Here is a 27,115-nt window from a genome sequence, read left to right as displayed (position 1 = left end):
ATTAAGTGTGGATTTTACTGACAATTTACTTGTGTGGTATCAATGATTTCCTAAGTAGTATAGGCAAGGTGGGGAACATTAGCCCAGGAACATTTACTTTAGAAAAAAAAATGGTAAAGACAGTTTCTTTATTGAAAAAAATTGTGATATCCAAGGATTTTGTTACTTGGGTAGTTCTCTGATTGTGCTACCACATGGCTAAAAGCTTCACTAACATTTCTCCTCATCTAGATACAGTCATTGTAACAGGCTAATGTTATTTTTGCCTACTACACAGGTCATGGTGGTTTGTGATGGCTGTGATTGTGATACTTTTTACAATGGCTATAACTACCCTTTAATCATAGAAGTAATTCTCTATCATGCAGTAGTATGACTGGAGAATCTCTCTTGAAGTAAAAACCTAATGGAGGCTTTCGAAAAAAGGGTTTTATGGGACACTAAGGGACCTTCAGTGGTTGGCAGGGGTTCCTTAAGCAATGGCAGATTGATTTCCTTCATTCTCTTACCACCCATTTAAGTGGTAATTTTACCAATAACTACCAATGTAAGGGGTCACTTATACACTGACCAACAATGTAAAGGGGCTTTTTTTTCTACTCACCACTAGTGTGAAGGGATACTATATTATCTGCTATCAAATATAGTAGGTATACCACATTTCTTTTTTTTTTACTTAAAGCGGGAGTCCGCCGTTTTTTTTTTTTTTTTTTAAAGCCAGCAGCTACAAATACTGCAGCTGCTGACTTTTAAAATAATGACACTTACCCGCCCAGCGCGCCCACGATGTCGGCACCCGAAGCCAATCTCTCGATTGTCTCTCGGGTGCTGCCGCCGCCATCTTGGTTATGGGAATCAGGAAGTGGAGCCTTGCGGCTTCATTTCCCGATTCCCTACTGCGCATGCGCAAGTTGCGCTGCGCAATAAGGATGGTCCCCGCTGTCTCTGGGATCCGTGTGTTTTCCAGCAGACAGCGGGGGACCTTCGGAAAGGGGCTTAGATTCTGCGGAAATCTATGCCGGAAGTGGGTGCAGATACCTGTACTGTACAGGTACCTGCACCCCCTCCCCCCTGAAAGGTGCCAATTGTGGCGCCGGAGGGGGGGAGGGTTCCAATGAGTGGAAGTTCCACTTTAGGGTGGACCTCCGCTTTAATACATTCTACAATATACTGTCCGTACTAATATGCCATAAGCATGAGATGCGAATGTAATCATTTTTAGCAAGGGTTTCCTAAAACTTGAATATAATTTTGAAGGTTCCTGTAGGATAAAATGTCTGTAAAAGAGCTACAATGGTAACTCTAGCTGCAATCACAGGCCAGATTCATTTTTAGCTGAAGGGAAATATGTCTGTTTGCATCCATATGTTTTTGGCCACTTAGACGCGATGCACTTTTTTTCCTGCAGCAAATGCAATTGGTCACCCTAGGTGCTTCAGGAACCTGCACTGAATAGCAAAGTTTAGTACCCATGTTTAAAGCTGAAGTAAACCCATTGATTTAATCGTTTAAAAAAACAGTTACAATCCCGGCATGCTGGAAATGCTAACTGTCACATTGGTTGTGCTCTCAACCAAACTGTCAAACCATCCAATGGCTGGTGTCATAACTGATCACATGTGCAGCATCATGACAGTTGAATATTAAACAGAGGTCAAGATGGCAGCTTCCTTGGCTGAAAACGATAGGAGGGTTTACTTCCACTTTAAGCTCTATTTACATTTCAATTTTACATAGAGAACAGCTTGATTCTTACTTTTGCAGTGGCAACATTTCTTACAATCCTTTTAAGGTCAATAAATATCTGTATGTTTGTGTTCTTCCATGCTGTTTCTTTAGATGAGAAGGACTACTACATTTTCAAGCTTCTCAAGTGTAATGTAGGAAAGAAACCATTTCATTATTACTTTCCTGCACCCTCAAGAATTCCACTTGCTGGATTCATTGCCACAATACAGATGGGGATGAACAAGAGGGACAATTAAAAAAGAAGATTAGAAGAAAAAAAATATACTTTTTTTTCTTCTGTCTATGAAAATGAGGCACATAAACCTCTAAAATGTATTCTTTACAAACAATAGGAACTGGAATATAGTATTATTTGCATTAACTACTCTATAAAGAACAGTTTTAGATGCGCATATAATGTAGAGATCTACAATTAACACTGAAAACATGTATGTATTAGGAATCAGTTTTTTTATTAATATTGTTGTGAGTGTTAAGGTTAATCTGAATGTTTTTATGATGTTTATGTATAAAATGAAACCTCCCCAAAAGACGAAGTCTTACATGGAGTTTTTAGATTGTGTAAATTATGTGGTGAAATGAGATCTACTACTTAAGTGTAACTACTTAATTGCTACTCAGTTCCATGCAATTCTTTGTAGTATAATTTAGGAACAAACCAACCTTCTATATCATTACTGAATAAAAGGTAAAATGAAGGTACTATTACACTATCATTACTACTGTTTCCTTTTATGTTTTTTCTTCTTTTTTATTCTTCAAGAAAAATAAATATGAATGTTTCATACCTGGCTGTGTTCCAATCTGTTGGGTTGGGTTCTTCCACCAGAACCACAGAACTCTGAGTTTAGTAACACCTTAATGTTCAAGAGGCATGTTCCAAATGCAAGCCTTTAAAAGGAAAATTCTATGGAAACCTTTCACTGTGTCATGAGTGCTTAGGAAAAACCATGGACCAGGTTTGGCTCAAATAGTGTGAACCAATTCTGAATCCAGTTTGTGTATGGATTTGACTCAAAATATATATACACTTCCCAAAAATAGAAACTAATGCTGTGGACACACGACCAGACTTTTCGACAGCAAAGTTCCGACGGAACAAATCCGCCGGACAATTCGATCATGTGTGGGCTTCATCGGACCTTTTCTGTCGAAAAATCTGATAGACTTTAGAAATAGAACATGTTTCAAATCTTTCTGCCGGAACCAGTTCCTATCGAGGTAAACCGCTCGTCTGTATGCAGGTCAGACGGACCAATAACAACGCAAGGGCAGCTATTGGCTGCTGGCTATTGAACTTCCTTTTTCTAGTTCCGTCATACGTCATTGCGTTAAACGATCAGACTTTGGTGTGATCGTGTGTAGGCAAGTCCGTTTCAAGGGAACTCTATCGGAACTCCATCGAAAAGTCCGTCAGAGTTCATTCAGACGGAAAGTCCGGCTGCGTGTACGCGGCATAACAGTACTGACTTAAAAATGTCTCCAGACATCCCAACCTGCGAAAACTAATTTCAGGGAGGTGACGCTTTGCGATGGCACTGACCACCCCAATAAAATGCAGCCTTACCAGTACCAATGAAATGCAGCCTTACCAGTGCCAATGAAATCCAGCCTGATCAGTGCCAATTAAATGCAGCTATACCAGTGCCCATGAAATGTAGTCTTACCAGTGCCCATGGAATGCATCCTGATCACACAGCTGCTGGGGCTGGGCTGCTGGTCCTGGGGTCTGGCTTCTAGGGTCTGGCTGCTGGGGCCAAGGGTTTGGCTGCTGGGCCCAGGCTGCTGGTTCTGGGGTTTGGCTGCTGGGGCCTTGGGTCTGGTTGCTGGGCCCTTGCTGCTGGTTCTGGGGTTTGGCTGCTGGGGCCTTGGGTCTAGCTGCTGGGCCCTTGCTGCTGGGGCTGGGGCCTGGCTGCTGGGGAATGAGGTCTGGCTGCTGGGCCTGGGCTGCTGATCCTGGGGTTTGGCTGCTGGGGGCTGGGGGCTGGGGCCTGGCTGATGGGGCCTGGGGCCCAGCTGCTGGGACCAAGGGCCTGGCTGCTGGGGCCAAGGGTCTGGAGCTGGACTGCTGGTCCTTTGGTCTGGCTGCCGGGGCCAGTGAGCTATCCCGGTGCGAGTATTCCCCAGAAGGAAGGGGGTGGGTGGAGGCAGAGAGAAGTCTGGGCGCCGTGATCTGCAGGCTGTAGCAATTAAAAGAAAAGAAAAAACTTTCCCCAGTCAAGCGGACTCTTTCTTCACTTTCAGGTGCTGCTGGGCAGTAATCACCTGTGCAACAAGTAGTTGACAGTCCCGGTCTGCCTGGCGGATTGATATAGAAAAGGCCTAGACTGTTATGTACTTGTTGCACAGGTGATTACTGCGTGGCAGCACCCGAAAGTGGAGAAAGAGTCCGCTTGACTGAGATAAGTTTTTTCTTTATTTTTAAATGTTACAGCCTACAGATCACAGTGCTCAGTCTTCTCTCTGCCTCCGCCCACCCCCTTCCTTCCCTGCTGAATTGTCTGGACCCGACCTAAGAAAAAGTACCCATACAGCAGTATGGGCTGCGCCCCCCCCCCCCCACCTTAGCTCCCAGTGCCTGGGTTCCCCTGTTCAGGATCGGCCTTGCATCCGCCTGTCACTCAGCCACAGACAAAAGACAAAGCAGACCAAGCGGGCATACTCAATTCAGCCGCTCGGCCTGCTCTGTCTTCTGTCTGTGGCTGAATGACAGGCCCAGCCGAAAGATCACCCGTCGCTCAATATGGGAGACTCCCGAGACTTGTGGGAGACTTGGGATGTCTGTCTCTCTAGCATTTTATATAATACTATTGTGACATAATAGTAATGCCAACTATAGTTTACTCAAGATGGGAACATATTTATAACAAGTTAAAGTGGAATTCCAGCTTACACCTAACTAGGCTTAAAGAGGAAGTAAACCCTGATGGGTTTACTTCCTCTTTCATTCCCTTCAAAGGTAAAGCATAATGGACTACTATGCATCGCATAGTAGTCCATTATGTGTCACTTACCTGACACAGGAGCCAGCGAAGTCACCGGTGTTCCCTGTAGTCCGGCGCATCCATCTTCTCGGTGGGTCTCGCTTCTCCGCTGCTGTCATTCAGTGAAGCCGCGATGACATCACTCCCGCTCATGCGCACAGGAGCCGCCACTCACGCCGTTGACCGCGGTGCGCTCACTGCGCCTGCACGCCGCTGTCTACGGCGTGCCTGTCGTTCAGCAAATATCTCCTAAACTGTGTAGGCTTGGGTAAGTATTAGGGAAGGATGTGGAGGGAGCAGTTTACCTTACTCCATAGAATACATGAAGGTAAAAAGCTTTTAGACAGTACAACCACTTTAATTTGGTAGAGGGAGTCAGCACTGAAAGTGACTCACATTCTGCAACAACAAACTTGCTGGTTCTAGCAAGAGAAGAGTAAGCAGAGGAAGAACCTCGTTGCAGTACTGTGCTCCTTCATTGTGCAGTCAGATGAGGATGTGTCCTGGTTTTGCTGTACTGTTGTAGTGGTGGTCCCATTCTTGACTATGGTGTCTGGAGTCACAGGCTTGAATACTGGGATTTGCAAATCCTTTGGCAAATAGGACCATTACGACATATGTGCTTCAGCTGTGTATTCAGCAGTTTACCTGGAATTTAACTTGAAACCAGGTTGCTAATTACATCTCCAGATATAAAGATGACCCCTAGAGAGGGCATTTACAAACCAGCATATGAAAAGGTATGCCAGTAAGGATTATAGTGAGATGTGCCAGAAGAAAGCAAAAACACCTACAATGATCCAGTGTAAAGCAAAATACAGCCTTCTTAAAACAGATATCTTATTTGTCTTTGTTACTTATTTTAGAATAGTAGGTGAAGCAATGCAAATCATTTCTTTTATACTCCTCCTGGGTCAACTATGCAACCAGAAACACTGGTGCATAGTACAGATACAGCCTAATATAGAGCAATTTTTTCCACACTACATACAGCTGTGAAGCTTTGTTGGCCATCATCAGTACTTTGTATGGAAGCATTGGGTTTCACTAAAGCCAAATAGGCATTTTCCCTTTACTTAGTGAAGTTCTGCTGAATTCCATCATCCAGTCATGTGCAAGCAAATATACATTTAAAAAAAAAAATTTCTTTGAACATATTTTGAATTTTTACTACATTCATTAAGCTAAAGGGAAATTCACTTGTTAAATTAAATTTCTCTAGCAAAGTGAACAGCCTATTTGCCTTAAGTAAATTAACCCTAATAGCTTATGGAATCGGGCATGGGTAGCAAAGAGAACGCATAACCAGAGAGGTTATGGGGAAGTAGACCTGAATGAACCAAAATGCCCTCTACCGAACCCCAGAGCAAAGGCCAGTAGAGCTTTCTCAGAATAGAAGGTAAAGTATTTACTGTACATGTCTCACATATGAAATACAATTATCAAAATATGGTACAGGGAGGCCACAAACTGTGGATGTAAAATAACAATTTACTTTAGGGTGTATGTTACAATTAGAATGGTGGAGGTAGAGTATTTTTAACAACACAAATATGGTAAGTTCATGCATACTGACCACTACAATTTTCCTGAGACAAGGTGGTATTTCATATTCATATGTAGTACTATGGAGAGTAAAAATGTAATAACTTAACCCTTTTTGATATTAGAATATAATTTCACCAAATCACTTTCAAATCCAGAAGTTGATTTAAAATAAAGAATACAATTCTGTCACTGTACTGCTGAGTATGCAACAGTATATCTTACTTTCTGTTGAAAGAAGCAATATAACGTGCAGCCACAGAACTTCTATGACCTTCTCTTGGTATCTAAACAGAATTATGATCTCTGTCACGGATTTACTTCCAGTAAAATAACAGTTGAAAGCTGTATTCGGGGGGCGTAGGGATTCGCTCTCTGTCCCCTTTCCCCTTTCCCCTTTCCCTTCTTTTAAATCTTTTTGTTTTGCCCAAAATGTGTATATTGCCACAACTTGTAACACAACCATTGTTGTAGCTTTTTTTATATTTGGTTCAGTGCTGTCTGTTGTCAGAAATATTACAACATCTGCAAATGAACATGAAATTATTGACCTTTATCTTTGGTATATTTCATGGAAAATATTTCAACTCAGCAATCTAGATGCAAATTATGTAAAGTGGGTAAACGCATCTAATTATTAAAACAATTAGATTATGTATACATGTGCATGATGGTGCTTTTTAAAGTGTCCATGAACCCAAAAGTTATATTTTAGCCTATGGCTTCCTATATGTCTAACAGCAAGATTGTCATGGCTATGCAGTAATCTTTCTCTGTCAGCTTACCTCTCCTCATGTGTTCAGACTAAGAGGCCAGCCACTCTCACCTAGCTGTTTTTATAACCTCTCCGCTAAGCATGGCTTCACCCCAGGCCCTATCAGGGAACCCTATATTAACCTGTGCACTGCAAACCAGCGGGGCTGATCAACAATTGTGTATGTTTGGCTTCCTGTTTCCTGCTTCCTGTATGCTCTACGTTTGTCTCTGTTACCAACCTTGGCGTGTTCTCGACTATTCCTGTCTGCTTGTAACCTTGACCTATTGGTGTGTCCCCGACTATCCCTGTTTGCCTGTGACCCTGAACCTTTGGCGTGTCCCCCTGTTTTTCCTGTCTGCTAGCCGCCCTGACCTCTGTCTTATCCCTTACTATCCTTGTTGTTCCAGCCTGCTGCTTCCTTCTCCTGTAGTCTACCGTGAGCGTGAGCTGTGAGACCCTGGGGGCCACGACCTGGAGCCAGACTGCAGCGCAGTCCATCCTCACCACTAGAGGCTCTGGTGAACACCTGCTGGCTCTTAGACTCCATCCCCTGCAGAATCTATGCTCTAGCTCTCACTGGGATCTCTGTTAGTGATCCAGTAGACCTGCTTCCTGAACCTCCCAGGGTTCAATCCGCAGCAGTCAGTCCTAGGGTCCACTATCTTAGCGATGCACTCCTGACTCCTACGGAGTGCATCTGTCACCTGGTCTCAAGTGACCTGACAAAGATTTCCCTGCCATAGTTCCACATTGTGTTGTCATCCTGGTAGATTTGTAAGCTCTTGCCCTGCTTTGTGTGTTCTAGCTTCTCCTGTTGCATTCTCCATTGAGAAAATAAACTAAAAATCCAACAGGGAAAGTGAGGACTCCACATAATGATTAGGTGCATAGACCCATGAATTCAAACTCTCACCAAGGGGGTCTTCAAGAGATGCAAGAAATTATTTATTTCTTTATTTAATAATATTTGACCCTCTAACATATACCAAAATCTGAAATTCCAGTTTTGGTGAAGATTATGCCCTGTACGCACGACAGGATTTTCCGACAACAAATGTTGGATGTGAGCTTGTTGTTGGAAAGTCCGACCGTGTGTATGCTCCATAACAAATTTGTTGTCTGAATTTCCTTCAACAAATGCTTAAGAGCAGGTTCTCAAATTTTCCAACAACAAAACTTGTTGTCGGAAATTCGGAGCGTGTGCACACAATTCTGACGCACAAAAGTCCAGGCATGCTCGGAATCAAGCAGAAGAGCCGCACTGACTATTGAACTTCATTTTTCTCTGCTCGTCTTATGTGTTGTACATTACTGGGTTCTTGACGTTCGGAATTTCAGACAACATTTGTGTGACTGTGTGTATGCAAGACAAGTTTGAGCCAACATCCTTTGGAAACAAAATCCATGGTTTTGTCGTCGGAAAATCCTATCGTGTTTACAGGGCATAACTGTTTAACAACATATTAAAGAGTAACAGAGTTTTGTAAATTATGCCAACCAATCAGAACTCTTATTACCTGCCTTGTTTCTGCTACATAAACACAAATTGACACGTGTATAATTGGTTGTGTTGTTTCGTTTTATATACTGCTGTTCCTTGTTCTGTTACTGGGTAAGCTTTGCATTGGTGTATATGTAATCCTCCTATAATGCTGTATATGTATACTTACATTACATGCACACATTTTGTCACATGAGTGCATGCTTTGATTTTATTTGCAAGATTTTATTTGCATGTAGCTGTTCTTAATCAGAATGTTAATTTAAACAGGGTGTTTACAACAGGATATACACATCCTAAAACCTTTTGTATTGTATTTGATGTGTGGGATTACATTAGGGTTGCATAGTTTTGTCTTCTTTAGTAGTGATAGCAATGTGTTGCTATTAGAAGAGAGATTAGTGAGAGATTGTTAAAGTCTCTGAATCACAATTGACTGCTTTTAGAGATCATAAATGAGATGCACAGTTCAGCTGCCTTCTGTTTTCACACTGCGCAATAAATTACACGCCCAATTAATTGTCATGACCCCATCAATAATTGTTGGGAGGTTATCTGTGCAGTGATGATAACAAAGCAGGCTCTGAGTTACCCAAGCAAGGGATAGTGATCTGAAAATAGAACACTTTTATACAGGAAGAGTTTATACAGTTTATATATTATTTACATATTTTTGAGAAAGCTTCATGTCTGAAAACGAATTACTTTTATTAAAAGGCAGATTTATTTTCTTTAAATGTTCAAAACATACACAATTTAAGGTCCTTTAGTCTAAAGCAGCTACTACTGTAAATCAACTAACCAACAGAATCAAATACTGCACTTTTGTATGTATCTGTATATAACTAAGACAGACCCTTGTTTTGGTAGATACTGGAGGATATAACTAGTGATGGACGAACTTCCGACGGGACGTTTCGCGAACGCGAAATGCGAACGGACCCAAACGTTCGCGAAACCGACCGTTCGCCGCGGGCCCCATTGACTTCAATGGGAGGCGAACTTTGCAAACCTTCATGTCGAATTTGCGGCCACGTGGTAATTATTAGGGGGTAAAACGTAGTCCCACCATCTGGACAATGACATAATACATGTATGAGGTGAATTTGGGATCGATAACTACAAGCATTTTTATTTTATTTGGGAAATTGTTCTAACAATTCAGGACTATGGAGCTAATGAAGGCAATGGAGGAGAGGGAAGGTCAGGGACCAGGGTAGGCAAAGAAGAGGGTGCAGGAGATGATCACCAGCAGCGTGACATACCGGAATGACACATGCACCGTGATAGAGGCATCTGACAGCAGCACCGTAATACAGAGCACTGACAGCAGCACCGTGACATACAGCGCTGACAGCAGCACCGTGACATACAGCGCTGACAGCAGCACCGTGACATACAGCGCTGACAGCAGCACCGTGACATACAGCGCTGACAGCAGCACCGTGACATACAGCGCTGACAGCAGCACCGTGACATACAGCGCTGACAGCAGCACCGTGACATACAGCGCTGACAGCAGCACCGTGACATACAGCGCTGACAGCAGCACCGTGACATACAGCGCTGACAGCAGCACCGTGACATACAGCGCTGACAGCAGCACCGTGACATACAGCGCTGACAGCAGCACCGTGACATACAGCACTGACAGCAGCACCGTAAGCAGCCCCAGGAGGAAGTCAGCACAGCACAGGGATGGTGTGATCCCCTCATAATAAGAACCCCCAGGAGGAAGTCAGCACAGCACAGGGATAGTGTGATCCCTTCATAATAAGAACCCCCAGGAGGAAGTCAGCACAGCACAGGGATATCATAAGCAGCCCCAGTAGAAATATGACACCGCTCAACCTCTTCAAAGAGGAGGGTAGGGGCATATAGTACGGTGTGCTTTTTTGGGTCAAGGAAGTGAGCCAAATGAATTAAGAAGGTCTGTGTGCTTGATTAAAAAAATAGTTTATAGACATATACATGGTCTACTGGTCACATGTGTTGAATTCCTCCGAGATCCATGCCTCATTCATTTTTAGAAATGTGAGGTAGTTAACACTGTGGTGAGCTAGGCGAGTACGCTTATCGGTCACAATCCCCCCTGCTGCGCTGAACGTCCTTTCGGACAGGACACTGGATGAGGGGCAAGCCAACAGTTCGATTGCAAATTGGGCAAGCTCTGGCCAGAGGTCAAGCCTGCCCACCCAGTAGTCTAGGGGTTCATCACTCCTCAGAGCGTCCACATCGGCCGTTAACCCAATGTAGTCGGACACCTGACGGTCTAGGCGTTCCCTGATGCTGGATCCGGATGACACCTGTCGATGGGTCGGCTGAAAGAATGACCTCATATCCGAAGTCACCAACACATCTTCAAACCGGCCTCTTCTTGCAGGCGCTGTTGGATTGGTACCCGCAAATCCTTCTCTGGGAGTGGGAATTGCTCCTCTGCCAGCGCACGCAAAAGCAGAATGCAGCATTTCTCGAAGCAAGGCCTGGAAGTGCTGCATTCTGACAGCCCTCTGCGACGGCGGTAACATTTCCGCCATTTTGTGTTTGTACCGGGGGTCTAAGTACGTTGCCACCCAGTACTGGTCCTTGACCCTCATGCTTTTTATACGGGGGTCCCTATTAAAACACTGGAGCATGAAGGCCCCCATTTGCACTAAAGTGGAAGCGGTGTGGTGGCCTGGCTCCTGCTCATCATCCAGGATAATGTCGTCCTCTTCATTCTCCTCTCCCCATCCTCGCACAACAGGGATCCCAGAAAGGTTTAAAGCATGCTCTTCTTGCTCCTGCTCATCCGCCCCGGCACCATCCTCCTCTGACTCCTCATCAGACTCCTGTTGTTGACTTGTCTCAGATAGAGTAGCCCCCCCTGGGAATTCATCCAGCATTGCGACTTCCTCATCTTCCCGCTCCTGCTCCTCCACAGCCTGATCAATGACACGACGCAATGCACGCTCCAGAAAGAAGGCATAAGGTACCATGTCACTGATGGCGCCATGGCTGCGACTGACCAGTTTGGTGATCTCCTCAAATGGCCGCAGAAGTCTGCATGTGTCGCGCATGAGCAGCCACTGGCGCGGTGAAAAAAAACCCAGCTCCCCAGAACCGTTTCTTTCGCAGAGTTCATACAGGTAGACGTTAACTGCACGTTTCTGCTGGAGCAGCCTATCAAGCATATAGAAGGTTGAGTTCCATCGCGTCGGGCAATCGCAAATAAGACGTCTGACCGGCAGATGGTGTCGCCGCTGAATGTCAGCAAGGCGAGCCATGGCCGTGTAAGATCTTCTGAAATGGGCCGAGATTTTCCTTGCCTGCCGCAAGATGTCCTGGACCCCAGGGTATTTGACAAGGAATCGCTGCACGACCAAGTTTAAGACGTGTGCCATGCACGGCACGTGCGTGATTTTGCCCTGTTTCAATGCGCTAAGCAGATTGGCACCGTTGTCACACACCACTTTACCAACTGTCAAATTGAGCGGTGTTAGCCACTCATCTGCCTGTGAACGCAAAGCTGAAAGGAGTGCCGGGCCAGTGTGGCTCTTTGCTTCCAGGCACAACAGACGCAGCACGGCATGGCAACGTCTCACCTGGCATGTGGAATAGGTTCTGGGGAGCTTGGGCGGTGCAGTGGAAGAGACGCTAGCAGCGGAAAAGGAGGAGGCAGCTGAGGAGGAGAGGGAGGAGGATGGAGTAGGAGGAGGAGAAGAAGAGTCAGGCCTGCATGCAATCCGTGGCGGTAAAACCAAATCTACACGGGTGCCACGGGTTACATGCTTGACGGCCGTCAGAAGGTTCACCCAGTGGGCAGTAAAACTGATATACCTTCCCTGCCCGTGTTTGCTAGACCACGTGTCTGTGGTCAGATGTATCTTGGCACCGACACTGTGTGCCAGAGATACATTCACTTGCCGCTGAACATGGCCATATAGCTCTGGGATGCCCTTCTCTGAGAAATACTTCCTTCCTGGGACCTTCCATTGTGGTGTTCCAATGGCCACAAATTTGCGAAAGGCCTCCGAGTCCACCAGTTTATATGGCAGTAGTTGGCGGGCTATGAGTTCTGACAAGCCAGCCGCCAACCGTTGGGCAAGAGGGTTATCCGGCATCATCATTTTTTTACGCTCAAACATTAGGCCCACGGAAGCCTGCCTTTTTGCAGAAAAATGTGAGCTTGGCGTGATGGAAGGTGGAGTGGAGGACAATTGTGAGGAGAGAGGAGAAGGAGAAGTAGAAGACGAGGCTGGACGGTGAGAGCCTGCAGTGTGGCTTTGTGTGTTCCGTTGCTCCCACTGGGCTCGGTGATGGCTGCTCATGTGCCTTCTTAAGGCGGTCGTCCCTAGGTGAGTATTGGGCTTACCGCGACTAACGCGTTGACTGCAAAGATTGCAGATGGCAACGCTATTGTCAGCAGCGGACACGTTAAAAAAAGCCCACACTGCGGAGCCATGTGCCGGTGTCCTGGGAGCGCCAGATGTGACCGTACATGGTCGATGACTCGCTCCTGATACATTTGCAGTCTGCTTTGTCCCTGCTGTGCAATGTAAGTCATTGCTGCTTCTCCTCCCTATCTGCTGGTCCATATCTCCCTCTGAACTCCCCTCCTCTTCCTCTCTTGTGGGCACCCACGTGACATCACTAGACACGTCATCATCAACGTCACCTTCCCCACCGCTATAAGTAGAGATCTCGGAGTAGGCAGCAACACCGGGGACCAACCTCCTCCTTGGGCTGATCTGGGTACTGGCGTCAGACTGCTGAGTAGCGCTTGTTGCTACCTCCTCTTCCTGATCCAATACCAAGAGTGGCTGCGCATCAGAAATGTCCTCTTGATATGGATCGGAAAATAATTCCAGTGACTCAAGCGGAAGGTATGTGGTGGTGGTGGTGGTGGTCGTGTTGTTGGTGGTAGTGTCTTTGGGGGTGCACATAGCAGAGAGTGAAGAAGAGGGTGCAGATCGAGAGGATGAGGAGGGTGCAGAAGAGTAAGGCTGAGCGAGCCACTCAACCAAGTCTGGTGCATCCTTTAAAGTAATTGAACGCACCTTCTGCAACTTCCCACTTTGGCTCAAGCCTGTTGCTCCTGCCCTACCCCTACCACCCCTGCGGAAGGGCCTGCCTCTTCCTCTGCATGTCATTTTTTAAATGACCCTGTGACAAAACTCTTAGTCCCTATACCGCTGAAGGACTGCTGCAGTATAGGTGAGCGGTCAGCAGTGGTGCACGTCAACCCTATCTATTGTGGACCTATAGCGGTCCTTACAGAACAGCAGACTGTACCGCACTCAAGCCTATGTACCGTAGCACCCTATACCAAGTTACCAGTCCTTATAAGAACTTTTGTGGACCAAGCAGGTTGTGTATTAGTGTTTAGCAGACTGTACGTCAGTCCCTATACCGCTGAAGGACTGCTGCAGTATAGGGCAGCGGTCAGCAGTGGTGCACGTCAACCCTATCTATTGTGGACCGATAGCGGTCCTTACAGAACAGCAGACTGTACCGCACTCAAGCCTATGTACCGTAGCACCCTATACCAAGTTACCAGTCCTTATAAGAACTTTTGTGGACCAAGCAGGTTGTGTATTAGTGTTTAGCAGACTGTACGTCAGTCCCTATACCGCTGAAGGACTGCTGCAGTATAGGGCAGCGGTCAGCAGTGGTGCACGTCAACCCTATCTATTGTGGACCGATAGCGGTCCTTACAGAACAGCAGACTGTACCGCACTCAAGCCTATGTACCGTAGCACCCTATACCAAGTTACCAGTCCTTATAAGAACTTTTGTGGAACAAGCAGGTTGTGTATTAGTGTTTAGCAGACTGTACGTCAGTCCCTATACCGCTGAAGGACTGCTGCAGTATAGGTGAGCGGTCAGCAGTGGTGCACGTCAACCCTATCTATTGTGGACCGATAGCGGTCCTTACAGAACAGCAGACTGTACCGCACTCAAGCCTATGTACCGTAGCACCCTATACCAAGTTACCAGTCCTTATAAGAACTTTTGTGGAACAAGCAGGTTGTGTGTTAGTGATTAGCAGACTGTACGTCAGTCCCTATACCGCTGAAGGACTGCTGCAGTATAGGTGAGCGGTCAGCAGTGGTGCACGTCAACCCTATCTATTGTGGACCGATAGCGGTCCTTACAGAACAGCAGACTGTACCGCACTCAAGCCTATGTACCGTAGCACCCTATACCAAGTTACCAGTCCTTATAAGAACTTTTGTGGAACAAGCAGGTTGTGTATTAGTGTTTAGCAGACTGTACGTCAGTCCCTATACCGCTGAAGGACTGCTGCAGTATAGGTGAGCGGTCAGCAGTGGTGCACGTCAACCCTATCTATTGTGGACCGATAGCGGTCCTTACAGAACAGCAGACTGTACCGCACTCAAGCCTATGTACCGTAGCACCCTATACCAAGTTACCAGTCCTTATAAGAACTTTTGTGGACCAAGCAGGTTGTGTATTAGTGTTTAGCAGACTGTACGTCAGTCCCTATACCGCTGAAGGACTGCTGCAGTATAGGGCAGCGGTCAGCAGTGGTGCACGTCAACCCTATCTATTGTGGACCGATAGCGGTCCTTACAGAACAGCAGACTGTACCGCACTCAAGCCTATGTACCGTAGCACCCTATACCAAGTTACCAGTCCTTATAAGAACTTTTGTGGAACAAGCAGGTTGTGTATTAGTGTTTAGCAGACTGTACGTCAGTCCCTATACCGCTGAAGGACTGCTGCAGTATAGGTGAGCGGTCAGCAGTGGTGCACGTCAACCCTATCTATTGTGGACCGATAGCGGTCCTTACAGAACAGCAGACTGTACCGCACTCAAGCCTATGTACCGTAGCACCCTATACCAAGTTACCAGTCCTTATAAGAACTTTTGTGGAACAAGCAGGTTGTGTGTTAGTGATTAGCAGACTGTACGTCAGTCCCTATACCGCTGAAGGACTGCTGCAGTATAGGTGAGCGGTCAGCAGTGGTGCACGTCAACCCTATCTATTGTGGACCGATAGCGGTCCTTACAGAACAGCAGACTGTACCGCACTCAAGCCTATGTACCGTAGCACCCTATACCAAGTTACCAGTCCTTATAAGAACTTTTGTGGAACAAGCAGGTTGTGTATTAGTGTTTAGCAGACTGTACGTCAGTCCCTATACCGCTGAAGGACTGCTGCAGTATAGGTGAGCGGTCAGCAGTGGTGCACGTCAACCCTATCTATTGTGGACCGATAGCGGTCCTTACAGAACAGCAGACTGTACCGCACTCAAGCCTATGTACCGTAGCACCCTATACCAAGTTACCAGTCCTTATAAGAACTTTTGTGGACCAAGCAGGTTGTGTATTAGTTTTTAGCAGACTGTACGTCAGTCCCTATACCGCTGAAGGACTGCTGCAGTATAGGGCAGCGGTCAGCAGTGGTGCACGTCAACCCTATCTATTGTGGACCGATAGCGGTCCTTACAGAACAGCAGACTGTACCGCACTCAAGCCTATGTACCGTAGCACCCTATACCAAGTTACCAGTCCTTATAAGAACTTTTGTGGAACAAGCAGGTTGTGTGTTAGTGATTAGCAGACTGTACGTCAGTCCCTATACCGCTGAAGGACTGCTGCAGTATAGGGCAGCGGTCAGCAGTGGTGCACGTCAACCCTATCTATTGTGGACCGATAGCGGTCCTTACAGAACAGCAGACTGTACCGCACTCAAGCCTATGTACCGTAGCACCCTATACCAAGTTACCAGTCCTTATAAGAACTTTTGTGGAACAAGTGAGTTGTGAATGTTTAGCAGACTGCAGCAGAAGGGCAGCAGTCAAGTATAATATCCTTTCTATATTTGGAAGAAAGAATATTATACATGTACAAGCCTATTACTGTACCACTGATACCAGTCCTGAAAAGAACCTTTGTGGAACTAATAATAACAGCAAGTCTTTAAAATTACCCTCACTGCCTGACAACACTGCTTCCTTCCTGTCCCTATACAAATTGGCAAAAAAAGAGAACGATTAGTGGTTACTGGAACAGCTCTTTTGTGGACCTTGATAGTAACAGCTAATGATGATGATGATGATGATGATGATGAAAGACTAATCTGGCTGTCCCTGTAGCATACACCGTCCTTTCCCTTTCTCTAAACTAACAAAAGACACTCAGGCTGCTGCAAGAATCAGCAGCACAGCAAACCTATCAACACCTAACACCTATACCAGTCCTGAAAAGAACTTTTGTGTACCAAATAGCTAGTGGTTTATCTCTCCCTACTCCACACAGGAACCTGTCCCTATCTTAACAGAAGAAAGAATGTAAAATGGCCACCGGATCGGGTGTATTTATAGGTTAGGGGGAATGTACAAGTGTCCATGTGCTGTCATGTCTCAATTGGCTGTCCTGTATCACATGATAAACGTGTCACCAAAGGTTAAAGTTCTTGTATACATTAAACACGTAAGTCCGCCGCGGCGAACGACGGAAAAAGGCGTTCGAACGTGCGGACCGCGAATGTCGGAAATTCGCCGCGAAACGACCGCCGGGCGAACCGTTCGGCCATCACTAGATATAACTAAGACAGACCCTTGTTTTGGTAGATACTGGAGGTATAAAGGTTTTATATATGTTTAGGTGACAAGATCTACACACCTGCAGTCAACATCATGAAAAGATAACCACCCCCTTGGCTTTTAAACTAGACCTAGCTAAGAAAAGAAAAGTATGGGAGCTACTTTTGCTGACCTACTTCTATTGAAAATTGAGGTATACTGTTATGCTTTCTGAGTCAATGGGAAAAAAAATGTACAAAAGATGGATCTCAAACTACTGGTAGTTTTGGGCAACAGAGACCAATTTGTTTTTTTTTTTGTTTTTTTGGGAAGGGGTACCTCCACAACTTAGCTTATAAGTTCAATAAAAATGTAGGGAAATCTTTAATTAAGTGTTCTTGCATAGCAAGAGCACTTAAGCCCCGTACACACGAGAGGACTTTTCAACATCCAAAGTCCGACGGACTGAGTCCGTCAGACTATTAGATCGTGTGTGGGCTGCAACGGACTTTTGACTCGCCAAAGTCCGAAGGACTTTAGAATATGGAACATGCTTCAAATTTTTCCAAAGGAACTCCGCCGGACCCGGTCCCTTCGAAAAATTCGCTCGTGTGTATGCTATTCCGACGGACTAAAACCAACGCTAGGGCAGCTATTGGCTACTGGCTATGAACTTCCTTATTCGAATCCAGTCATACGTCATCACGTTCGAATCCGTCGGAGTTTAGTGTGATTGTGTGTGACCAAGTCCGCTCAGCCGAAAAGTCTGTCAGAACTCCGTCGGAATTCCAGCAGAACTCCGACGGAACTCCTTCGGAAGTCTGTCGGACATAAGTCCTCTCGTGTGTACGGGGCTTTACTGTTATCTCACATATATATTATTATTATTATAGCTAAATTATCCACCCTAACTCCTCCCACAGCTTTTACACTACATACACAGTAATATACCAAAACATGCAGATTGTTCCCAATTGGTGTGCTATTACTTTGTGGAATGTTTCGCCAAATGGTTCACAAAATATCGTAATTTTTGCGGCGAAATTTGTCCCATAGGAATGAATGGCGAAATGTTCAAAACTAGAGTGGGAGGTGACAAAAGCTGACAACTCCATGATCAGCCAAAACATTATGTCCACCCCATCATCAGCCAAAACATTATGACCAGCCAAAACATTATGATCAGCCAAAACATTATAACCACCACATGATCAGCCAAAACAGTATGTCCACAACATGATCAGCCAAATAATTTATGGCCACCCAATTATCAGTCAAAACATTATGACCACCCCATGAAAAAAAAAAAAATTCAAAAAACTTTTTCAACTTTTTTACTACTATTTATACTTTTTAAAATATTAAGCTTTTTAACACTTTTCACAGTTACTCCAGCCACTCCACCCACACAACAGTTACTCAAGCCACTCCACCCAGTTACTCCGCCCACTCCAGCTTTTTAACACTTTTCACAGTTACTCCAGCCACTCCAACCACACAACAGCTACTCAAGCCACTCCACTCAGTTACTCCGCTCACTCCAGTAGGTGGAGGCAAGAACACTTCACACAATTTCCCCAGAAATTGTAGACTTTTCTAGTTACACATTAATGTATTAGTGAAAAACCACACTCTAAGTACCATAGAATTAAAAAAAATATATATCAAAGAGACATCCTTGTCACTTTAAAATAATTGACACACAGGACGCGGCTGCAATAGTCTGGAGTTTCCCTGTCTGATTCCCTACATTTTTTACTGAGTCAATGGCCTGGAATAAGTGTACAGATCAGGCAAATCAGAATCAAGTTAAGTCTGTCTTTGTAGTTGTTCTGGGGTAGTGACTTCAAAGTATTGAAGCAACAGGGTCAGCATAACATCCAATCAGCATTTGCAATATGGGAGGACAACAATGGCAACCTCCATAGTTCTTGCAGGAGTTCTTTTTTATTATTATTTAACTTCTTTGCATTTTGGGGAATTCAAAAGAGGTTTTGGAAATTCAAAGAGTCATTGCAAACAGCCAGCACCATTAGGGGAGCAAGAGCAGTGACAGTGGTAGGATGAGCTCCCCACCTCAAGAGATGTTTGAAGCCAGAGGGTTTTAACTTTTTAAGCGAACGTAAGTCTAAACTTGGTTTGGGTTTATTGCTCATTTACTTATAGTTACTAGTATTGTTATGCATGAGTTTGTCATAGTTATAGTTATATAGTTAGTCTGGTTGAAAAAAAGTTTATCTATGGGCACATTTTCCCAGATTTCCCCATATCTTGTTCAGGCACACTCATTCTTCTTCACAGGAGCTATGCTGTCAATCACAGTACCTTGGGGGGGAAGCTTGGCTTGACCTGCACTGACCGTCATTATAGAGAAGGGTTATAAGCTGTGACATTTTTAATTGTGCTACCCTGTTGCTATAGCATTTGTGTGAAGTGACAATGCTGAATTTTCACCCTATCAGGGGAGATCACAATCACTAGCAAGATTGCCAGAAAAAGAGGAAGTGGCCATATGAAAAGCACAGAGTACTGCCAGGTCACAGTAGTGATTGTTAGCACATTCTGAGCTTTGAAGTGCTGCAACAGTCATTATCATCTAGTAGGTGTTCTGCAGGATGCCTTAAGTTGCTGAGAAAATGTCAGTTGTCTGATTTATCCTACCACTTGCACAGGGTCAGTTCAGACAACACGGATAAGGAATAAGGATGAGCCGAACACCCCCTACCCCCCCCCCCTCCTCGTTCGGTTCGCACCAGAACATCCGAACAGTCAAAACATTCGGAAGAACACACAAACACTGTTAAAGTCTATGGGACACAAACACTAACAAAATCAAAAGTGCTCATTTTAAAGGCTTATATGCAAGATATTGTCATAAAAAATGTTGAGGACCCATGTATCAATCCAAAAAAAAGTTTTAAAAACTGAAGTTTTTTTGGGAGCAGTGATTTTTTTAATGCTTAAAGTGAAACATTAAAAATTGAAATATTCCTTTAAATATCGTGACTGTGTGGTGTCCTTAGTATGCCTGTAAAGTGGAGCAATTTTCCTGTGTTTAGAACAGTACTGTAGCAAAATGACATTTCTAAAGGAAGACGAGAGAGCACCCCCCCTCCTGAACCCTACCAGGCTTACCGGAATCTGGAAGCCCCCTTTTAACAAGAGGACCCCCAGATCACAGCCCCCCCTATGTGAGTTGATAACGGGATACATTGTACCCCTACCATTTCACAAAAAAAGTGTCAAAGATGGTAAAAAAGACAAGAGACAGCTTGGGACAAGTCCTTTATTAAAAGATAAAAAAATAAAAATGTTCAGCAATGTCCATTCATCTTCTATCACTCTGCTGATGAGCCGGAAAAAAATGCAACACCTTCGCCTCCATGGAAGCCCCCCACCCACATACCCCCACAACCACTGGGCAAGGGTTGTGGGGATGAGGCCCTTGTCCCCATCAACATGGTGACAAGGTGCTTTGGGGTCAGACTCTAAAGCACTCTCCCCATGTTGAGGGCATGTGGCCTGGTACGGTTCAGGAGGGGGTGTGCTCTCTCGTCCACCCCCTCTTTCCTGCGGCCTGCCAGGTTGCGTGCTCGGATAAGGGTCTGGTATGGATTTTGGGGGGACTCCTACGCCATTTTTTTAATTTGGGGCAGAGTTCCTCTTAATTTCAATACCAGACCTGAAGGACCTGGTAATGGATTGGGGGGACCCCATGCTGTTTTTTTCAATGATTTTTATCTATATTGCTGAGACCCAACAATTCATTACAGCCGCGATCAGTTTTAAATGACAATTTTTCCTTTAGAAATGTAATTTTGCTGTGGTACTGTTCTAAACACGGGAAACATTTGCCACTTTACAGGCATACTATAGACACCCCCCAGGCATGATATTTAAAGGAATATTTCATTTTTATTGTTTCACTTTAAGCATTAAAAAAAACACTGCTCTCGAAAAATGGCCATTTTTAAAAAGAAAATTTACATTGATGCATGTCCCCTGGGGCAGGACCCGGGTCCCCAAACACTTTTTATGACAATAAATTGGATATAAGCCTTTAAAATGAGCACTTTTGGTTTTTCATGTTAGTGTCCCATAGACTTTAATAGTGTACCGGTTGCTTTCAAATTTGCCCCGAACACCACATATTGTTTGCCCTAACATACGAACAACCAAAGTTCGGCCCAAACTTATGCTTGGACTGAATTGTTCGCCCATCCCTAGCAAGGAAGAAGCAAAGGAAATCTAATGTCTCATCTATATTTAGGTTATCTAGGATTACATTTTTTTGCTAGAAGTGTGGTTATGGGGAATACTAAATACGTAATGGCATGGGCTTTGGGCTTGGAAGTAGTTGTTAAAGTCTAAGTGTAGTCCCCCTTCCAATTCTCCTCACCACTCTATTCTTTCAGTGCAGCAGGGGTTAATAGAATTGAGGGAGCAGTCATTTTCACTCATCAAGAGTGCCAACTACTGTATGTCCATACTTTCCACCAAGCTCCTCCATTCATAGAAGCCAGTACTACAGGATCTATGAATGGAGGGGATGGACCTTTCAATCATCCACCCATCCTCTATTAATAGATCCATTTTAATTTGTAAAAGCTGTAGTACTGACTTGTGTGAATGGAGTAGCTGGGCAAAAGAAGTTGGTATAGTTGAACACTATGTACTATAGTACCTAAGCTCTTTTAATCCCCATCATACCAAAGGTTTACGATGGGGGGAGGGGGGGGGGGGTTAGTGAAGGAAAAGTTCAAGGAAACCAGGAGCCAGCAGCACAGGAGACACAGTGCATTAATATTAAATCATGTCCCTTTTGCTGATTTTTGTGATTTATTTTATCCTTTACAAGGCTTCAAGGTATCAGTTATATAATTAAGTGATCAGTCTGAGCGTAACTATTTTAAGCGTAACATCTAAATTTTTTTTTCAACAGCATACTCTTGTTCTCTGTTTATTTTTTTTTCTTTTGACATTGTAATTGTATACTGAGTGCTTGTTTATTAATACTATACATGACCTCTAGAAGCTTTAAAATTCTGTTGTCCTGCTAGGATGTCTATGTCAGTCTTTAGAATTTGCATATGCTTGAGCCCCAGATCTGAAAGTTTTGATATATTTATAGCTATAATAATTTAAAAGGTAGGTACATCTTTATACTAGTCACTCCCTTATTATAAGTTAAAGTGATACTAAAGTCTCTTTTTTTCTATAAAAATAACAAACATATCATACTTGCCTCCTCTGTGCAGTGATTTTGCACAGGAAAGCCCAGATCCTCCTCTTCTCGGGTCCCTCTTTGTCTCTCCTTGTCACTCCCTCCTGTCGAGTGCCCCCACAGCCAGCAGCTTGCTATGGGGGCATCCGAGCCGACCTGCAGCTCCACACGGAGACCCAGTTCGGCCCTGTCCCCTCTCTCTTCTGATTGACTAACTGACTTTGATTGACAGCAGCAGAAGCCAATGGCTCTGTTGCTGTGTCTCAGCCAATCGGGAGGCAGAGTCCCAGATGGCTAAAAGCACTCATGGACATCGGATAGGGATGGATTTCATGTAAGTATTTGGGGGTGCTGGGGAGGCTGCTACACACAAAAGGCTTTCTATCTTAATGCATAGAATGCATTAAAGGCATTGTAAAGGCAGCAGGTTTTTTTTATCTTAATACATTCTATACACTAGGATAAAAAGCCTTGTGTGTGTAGCAGCCACCCTTCGGCCCCTCTAACACTTACCTGAATTCTCTCTCTGTCCAGCAATGTCCATGAGTGTCTCAGCCATCCTGATTCGCTGAGACATAGCAGTGGTGTCATTGGCTGTCTCTTCTGTCAATCAAAGCCAATCAGAGGAGAGAGGGGGTGGGGCCGGATCGGGGCTCTGTGTCTGAATGGACACAGGGAGCTGTAATTCCGCTCTGGTGTCCCCATAGCAAGCTTCTTGCTGTGGGGGCACTGAACAGCTGAGAGGGGCCAGAAGTACAGAAGAGGCACCCAAGAATATAAGGATTGGGGATTCTCTGTGCAAATCCACTGCAATAGAGCAGGTAAGTATAACATGCTTGTTATTTTTATGGGAACCTACAATCACTTTAAGATAAAAAACCTTCTGCCTTTACAATCTCTTTAAGGTCAAAGTTTAACCCACAGATTTTGCACCTTCCCTTTATCTTTTAATTTTTTTTCTCTAATTTCACTATCTATTCCTGTAGAAAAAAATATTATCAGCTAATAAATTATTTTTACTGGTTAACCCTGATTTGAATTAACCATGTACTTCCATAATGACTACATTTGCATAATATGAATTATCATTTCTTTTAAGACCATAGAAATAATAACGTTAAATTACTCTTGAACGTATGTGCATATATGTATTCAGTTTTGATTTATTTTCTTTTTGTGTGGCAAGTACATTCTCAATTCAAATTACCGGCAAATATAAACAAAACTAAAATAATGTGACTAATTAAAAATACTGTACTACACACACACAAGTTTCTGTAATGCTAATATGTTCTCAGAAGTTGAGCACTAGTTCCAGATGAGTAATAAATTAAGCAACAGGTTCAGATGAGTAATTGTACAGGAAACTAAAGGAAAGACTGTACCAATCAAACTAGGGTGTTGGGGATCCACTGATAGAGTAGAGGAAAGTCCTAGCTTCTTGTAAATAAAGTGGTCATGTTTTTAATGTATATTTGCATCACTGACAAATTTATACCTCTGCTCAGTGCAGAAGAGCTTAGTGCTGTTTTATTTAATCAGCTGTTTGACAAAAACCCAGGGATCACATGTCAACGCAAAAATAATTGCTGCAGGTGCCAAAGTAACAGTCCAGGCTTCATTTGGGTGTTTTATGTAGGCAGTTTGTTCCTGGAGCATGAACCCTACTAACATTTGTATGTATTTTACTTTAGCCTGAATAGTTGGGGTTTAGATCAGAATGGACTTGAGGATGTTATTTATGGAAGCTTTAATTGGCACGTCCAGTGGCATTAATCTTTAATAACCTACCTTCAATGTGAAAACAATGGATTAATCATATATTTAAACATTTCAAGCAATTGTGTATTCAACATTTCAAACGATCTTTCATCTGTCTGTAGCTTGTTTAAAATGCATGCACTGACAGCCAGTTATTGCGATTGCTGGGTTTACCAAGGGGGTAATTTGCATATGCAAAGCCTAGGCAGATTCTAATTGATACCTAATTTTATTTTTCTGCTATATGTTCACACATAATTACAGCATGGTCATGCACATGTCCTGTATATTACTTTTTTGTCTGACTCTGGAACGCATCTTGCCATTTGGTTACAGCTATGGCAGTGTATGGTTGTTCCATTTACAGCCAAAGCTCCCATCTAGTCTTGGATGCTGCCATTACCTGGCTCCCAGAAGCTGTTCTAGTTATATGGTTGACTGGTCATTGTGTGGGATGCCCTCTACTCTAGCTTAGAACTATTGCTTCCTCTAGCAGTGAGCCTGCAACTGGACTGCAATTGCCTCCAGCACTTGGTGGTGGCCATGCATCTTGGTCATGCTGACAGTTTAATTTTAAACTAAACACCATTATATATTGCAAATGTCAAAAAGAACATATATTTTGACAACACATTTTGCTTTGTCATTTGTCAGACTACTGCTTGAACACTGTCATTTCATTAGTTCAACCATACAGTACAGTTAGAACATGTGTAATAATGTGTATGCTAGTGGCTCATCTTATTCTTTATTTTGTCTTTGTAAGAAAGGAAGAAATTGTAGGACCCCCAGGTTATTCAATAAGGTATTGATAATATACAGCGTGCAGTACCCATCGCAACCAATTCGTTTTATTTTACTGTAGTCATAATTATTTACCGTGGGAAACTGTACTTTGTACATTCATCTTTGTCTCACCATTGAAGCATCAATGGATAATATTTGCAGCCAGTTTCTTGTTGTGTACATTATAAGGAGGGGGAAAATACTTTTCTAAATGGTGACAACAATGAGCTTAGGTTATCTTCATTTAAATAGGCTCTATACAACCTATGGCTCACCAGCTATTGCATATTCCAAGTCCCAACCTACTTTTCTAGAGTGATGTAAGCTTAAGAGCCACTAGTTCCCTAAGTCTCAAGTAAGTGGACTATATTTAGAAAGCTCCAGTGGTTACTCATCTTGGCTTGGAAATAAACTGTACATGCTTAGAAAGTGTGCTACATGTTTGTGGTTTAAAGTTATGACTTTGTTGCTATATTGTAATCTATTTGTGTGCATAAACCTATTGATTGTCTGATTCTTCCAACATGTGACTTAAAAGATAAGTTCATGGAAAATATTAGATATGAGAATAAAGTTTTATAGAGTGCTTTGTTGTTGAATGACTTCCATTACTAGCCTTTCTAAAAGTAAGTAGCACATTTTGCATAAAAAATAAGATATATATTTATTGTGTCCAAAGCAATCATCACAGACTACTACTGTTGTTTTGTTTTGAATTGTGTACCCAGAATAATGAATGAATTATTTGATTGTATTCTGTGGTATTATATAAAATTATTAGTATCATACTGGCTAGTTACATACAGTCTTTCTCGAACAGCTGAATAAATGGCAAGCAAGGTTGTTTCTGTACTGTGCCAAATTTGAGATATTTATTATCCCCTCCACATAGGGCTTGCTCTCCGAAATATTAAGAAAGGAAGAAGATCCTAAAACAGCATCACAATCCCTACTGGTAAATCTGCGAGCAATGCAAAATTTCTTGCAGTTGCCAGAGGCTGAGAGAGACCGAATTTACCAGGATGAAAGAGAAAGAAGCCTCAATGCTGCATCCACCATGGGCCCAGCTCCTTTGATCAGCACACCCCCAGCACGTCCTCCACAGGTAATAGAAAACTTCAACTTTACTGTTTGGTTGAATGCTTGTGTGTACTGGACAGTACAATTTTCTGGGAACCAGTAGTTTAAAAGCAATTTGTGGCCGGGCTATGTACATTATTTTTTCATATAGATTTAGCAAGCATCAAATGATTTTCAAAGCCTCACTGATCTCTTTAACTGCAGGCACTATGGAATATTTCCTCAGAATTCTTCACAGAAGAAGTGTTGTTTTTCACAGTAGCTCATCTCTCTCTGTTCCCTCTTGCAGTGACTCCAGCCTTCTAATCTCTAATGTATACACAGAGCAGGTTCTCTGGGAGAGTGAGCTGACATGTTGAGAGTACTGACCTGAAAATGTCTCATGTGAGCATTTAGAATTAAATTTACCACAGTGCCTGAACCTACAGATGTTAGTGATGGCTTGTTTTAAAGCTCAGTTATTGCTTGTTAAAATGTGACTGATCATAGCATGATTACATTCAAGGAAGCTAAAATAGAAAAGACAAAGGAAGCAGGGTTTTAGTAGACATTGCATGCCATACAAATTGTATTTGTACTGGTTCGATATCATGAAGGTATGTCATCAACACATTCTTGTTGAAGTGTGTATATATACATGTTAGGCTCCATGCACACTGGCTTGAATGTTGCTTCTACAGGAGTTCTGTGTTCTGCCTGTAGAAGCTACTCAATATTATCCTATGTGACCATGCACATTAGGACGCTAAGAGGCATATTTTGAGCTCAACGTTTAGAGGCAGGAAAAAAAAATGTAAAACTCGCCTAAATTTGTCTAAACTTTATTTTAAAAAAATGCTCTATATGAGCTTTTTCTTCTGCCAAAAGAACAGACTTTTTTTTAAGCCCAGTGTGCATGGAGCCTAATGCCATGTACACACGACCGGACTTTTTGACAGCAAAGTTCAGACGGAACATATCCAATTCAATTTCGATCATGTGTGGGCTTCATTGGACCTTTTCTGTTGAAAAATCTGATGGACTTTAGAAACAGAACATGTTTCAAATCTTTCCACCAGAACTCCGTCGGAACCAGTTCCTATCGAGAAAACCTCTCATCTGTATGCAGGTCTGATGGACCAAAAACGATGCAAGGGCAGCTAGTGGCTACTGGCTATTGAACTTCCTTTTTCTAGTCCCGTTGTACATCATCG

The 27,115-nt window shown here is 43.6% G+C and overlaps 1 protein-coding gene across 11 annotated transcripts in view; it reads left to right on the top strand.

Annotated features, from left to right (window-relative positions):
* SATB1 (SATB homeobox 1) overlaps window positions 1–27,115 on the top strand; it is a 260,292-nt gene that overhangs the window by 178,735 nt on the left and 54,442 nt on the right. For 10 of the 11 annotated variants that reach the window (XM_077491391.1, XM_077491392.1, XM_077491388.1 and 7 more), the window contains one exon: window positions 25,735–25,947. The exons of the other annotated variant lie outside the window; for it this stretch is intronic. In XM_077491391.1, the coding sequence (XP_077347517.1) occupies window positions 25,735–25,947 (213 nt within the window). The remainder of the gene's footprint in view (window positions 1–25,734; window positions 25,948–27,115) is intronic. 11 annotated transcript variants of the gene reach the window in all.

This window comes from Lithobates pipiens, unplaced genomic scaffold (genome assembly GCF_037356315.1).
Source record: "Lithobates pipiens isolate NorthernLeopardFrog02 unplaced genomic scaffold, aLitPip1_a1.2 Scaffold_19, whole genome shotgun sequence".
Classification (NCBI taxonomy): Eukaryota; Metazoa; Chordata; class Amphibia; order Anura; family Ranidae; genus Lithobates; species Lithobates pipiens.
This window is presented reverse-complemented; position numbering and strand designations above follow the sequence as displayed.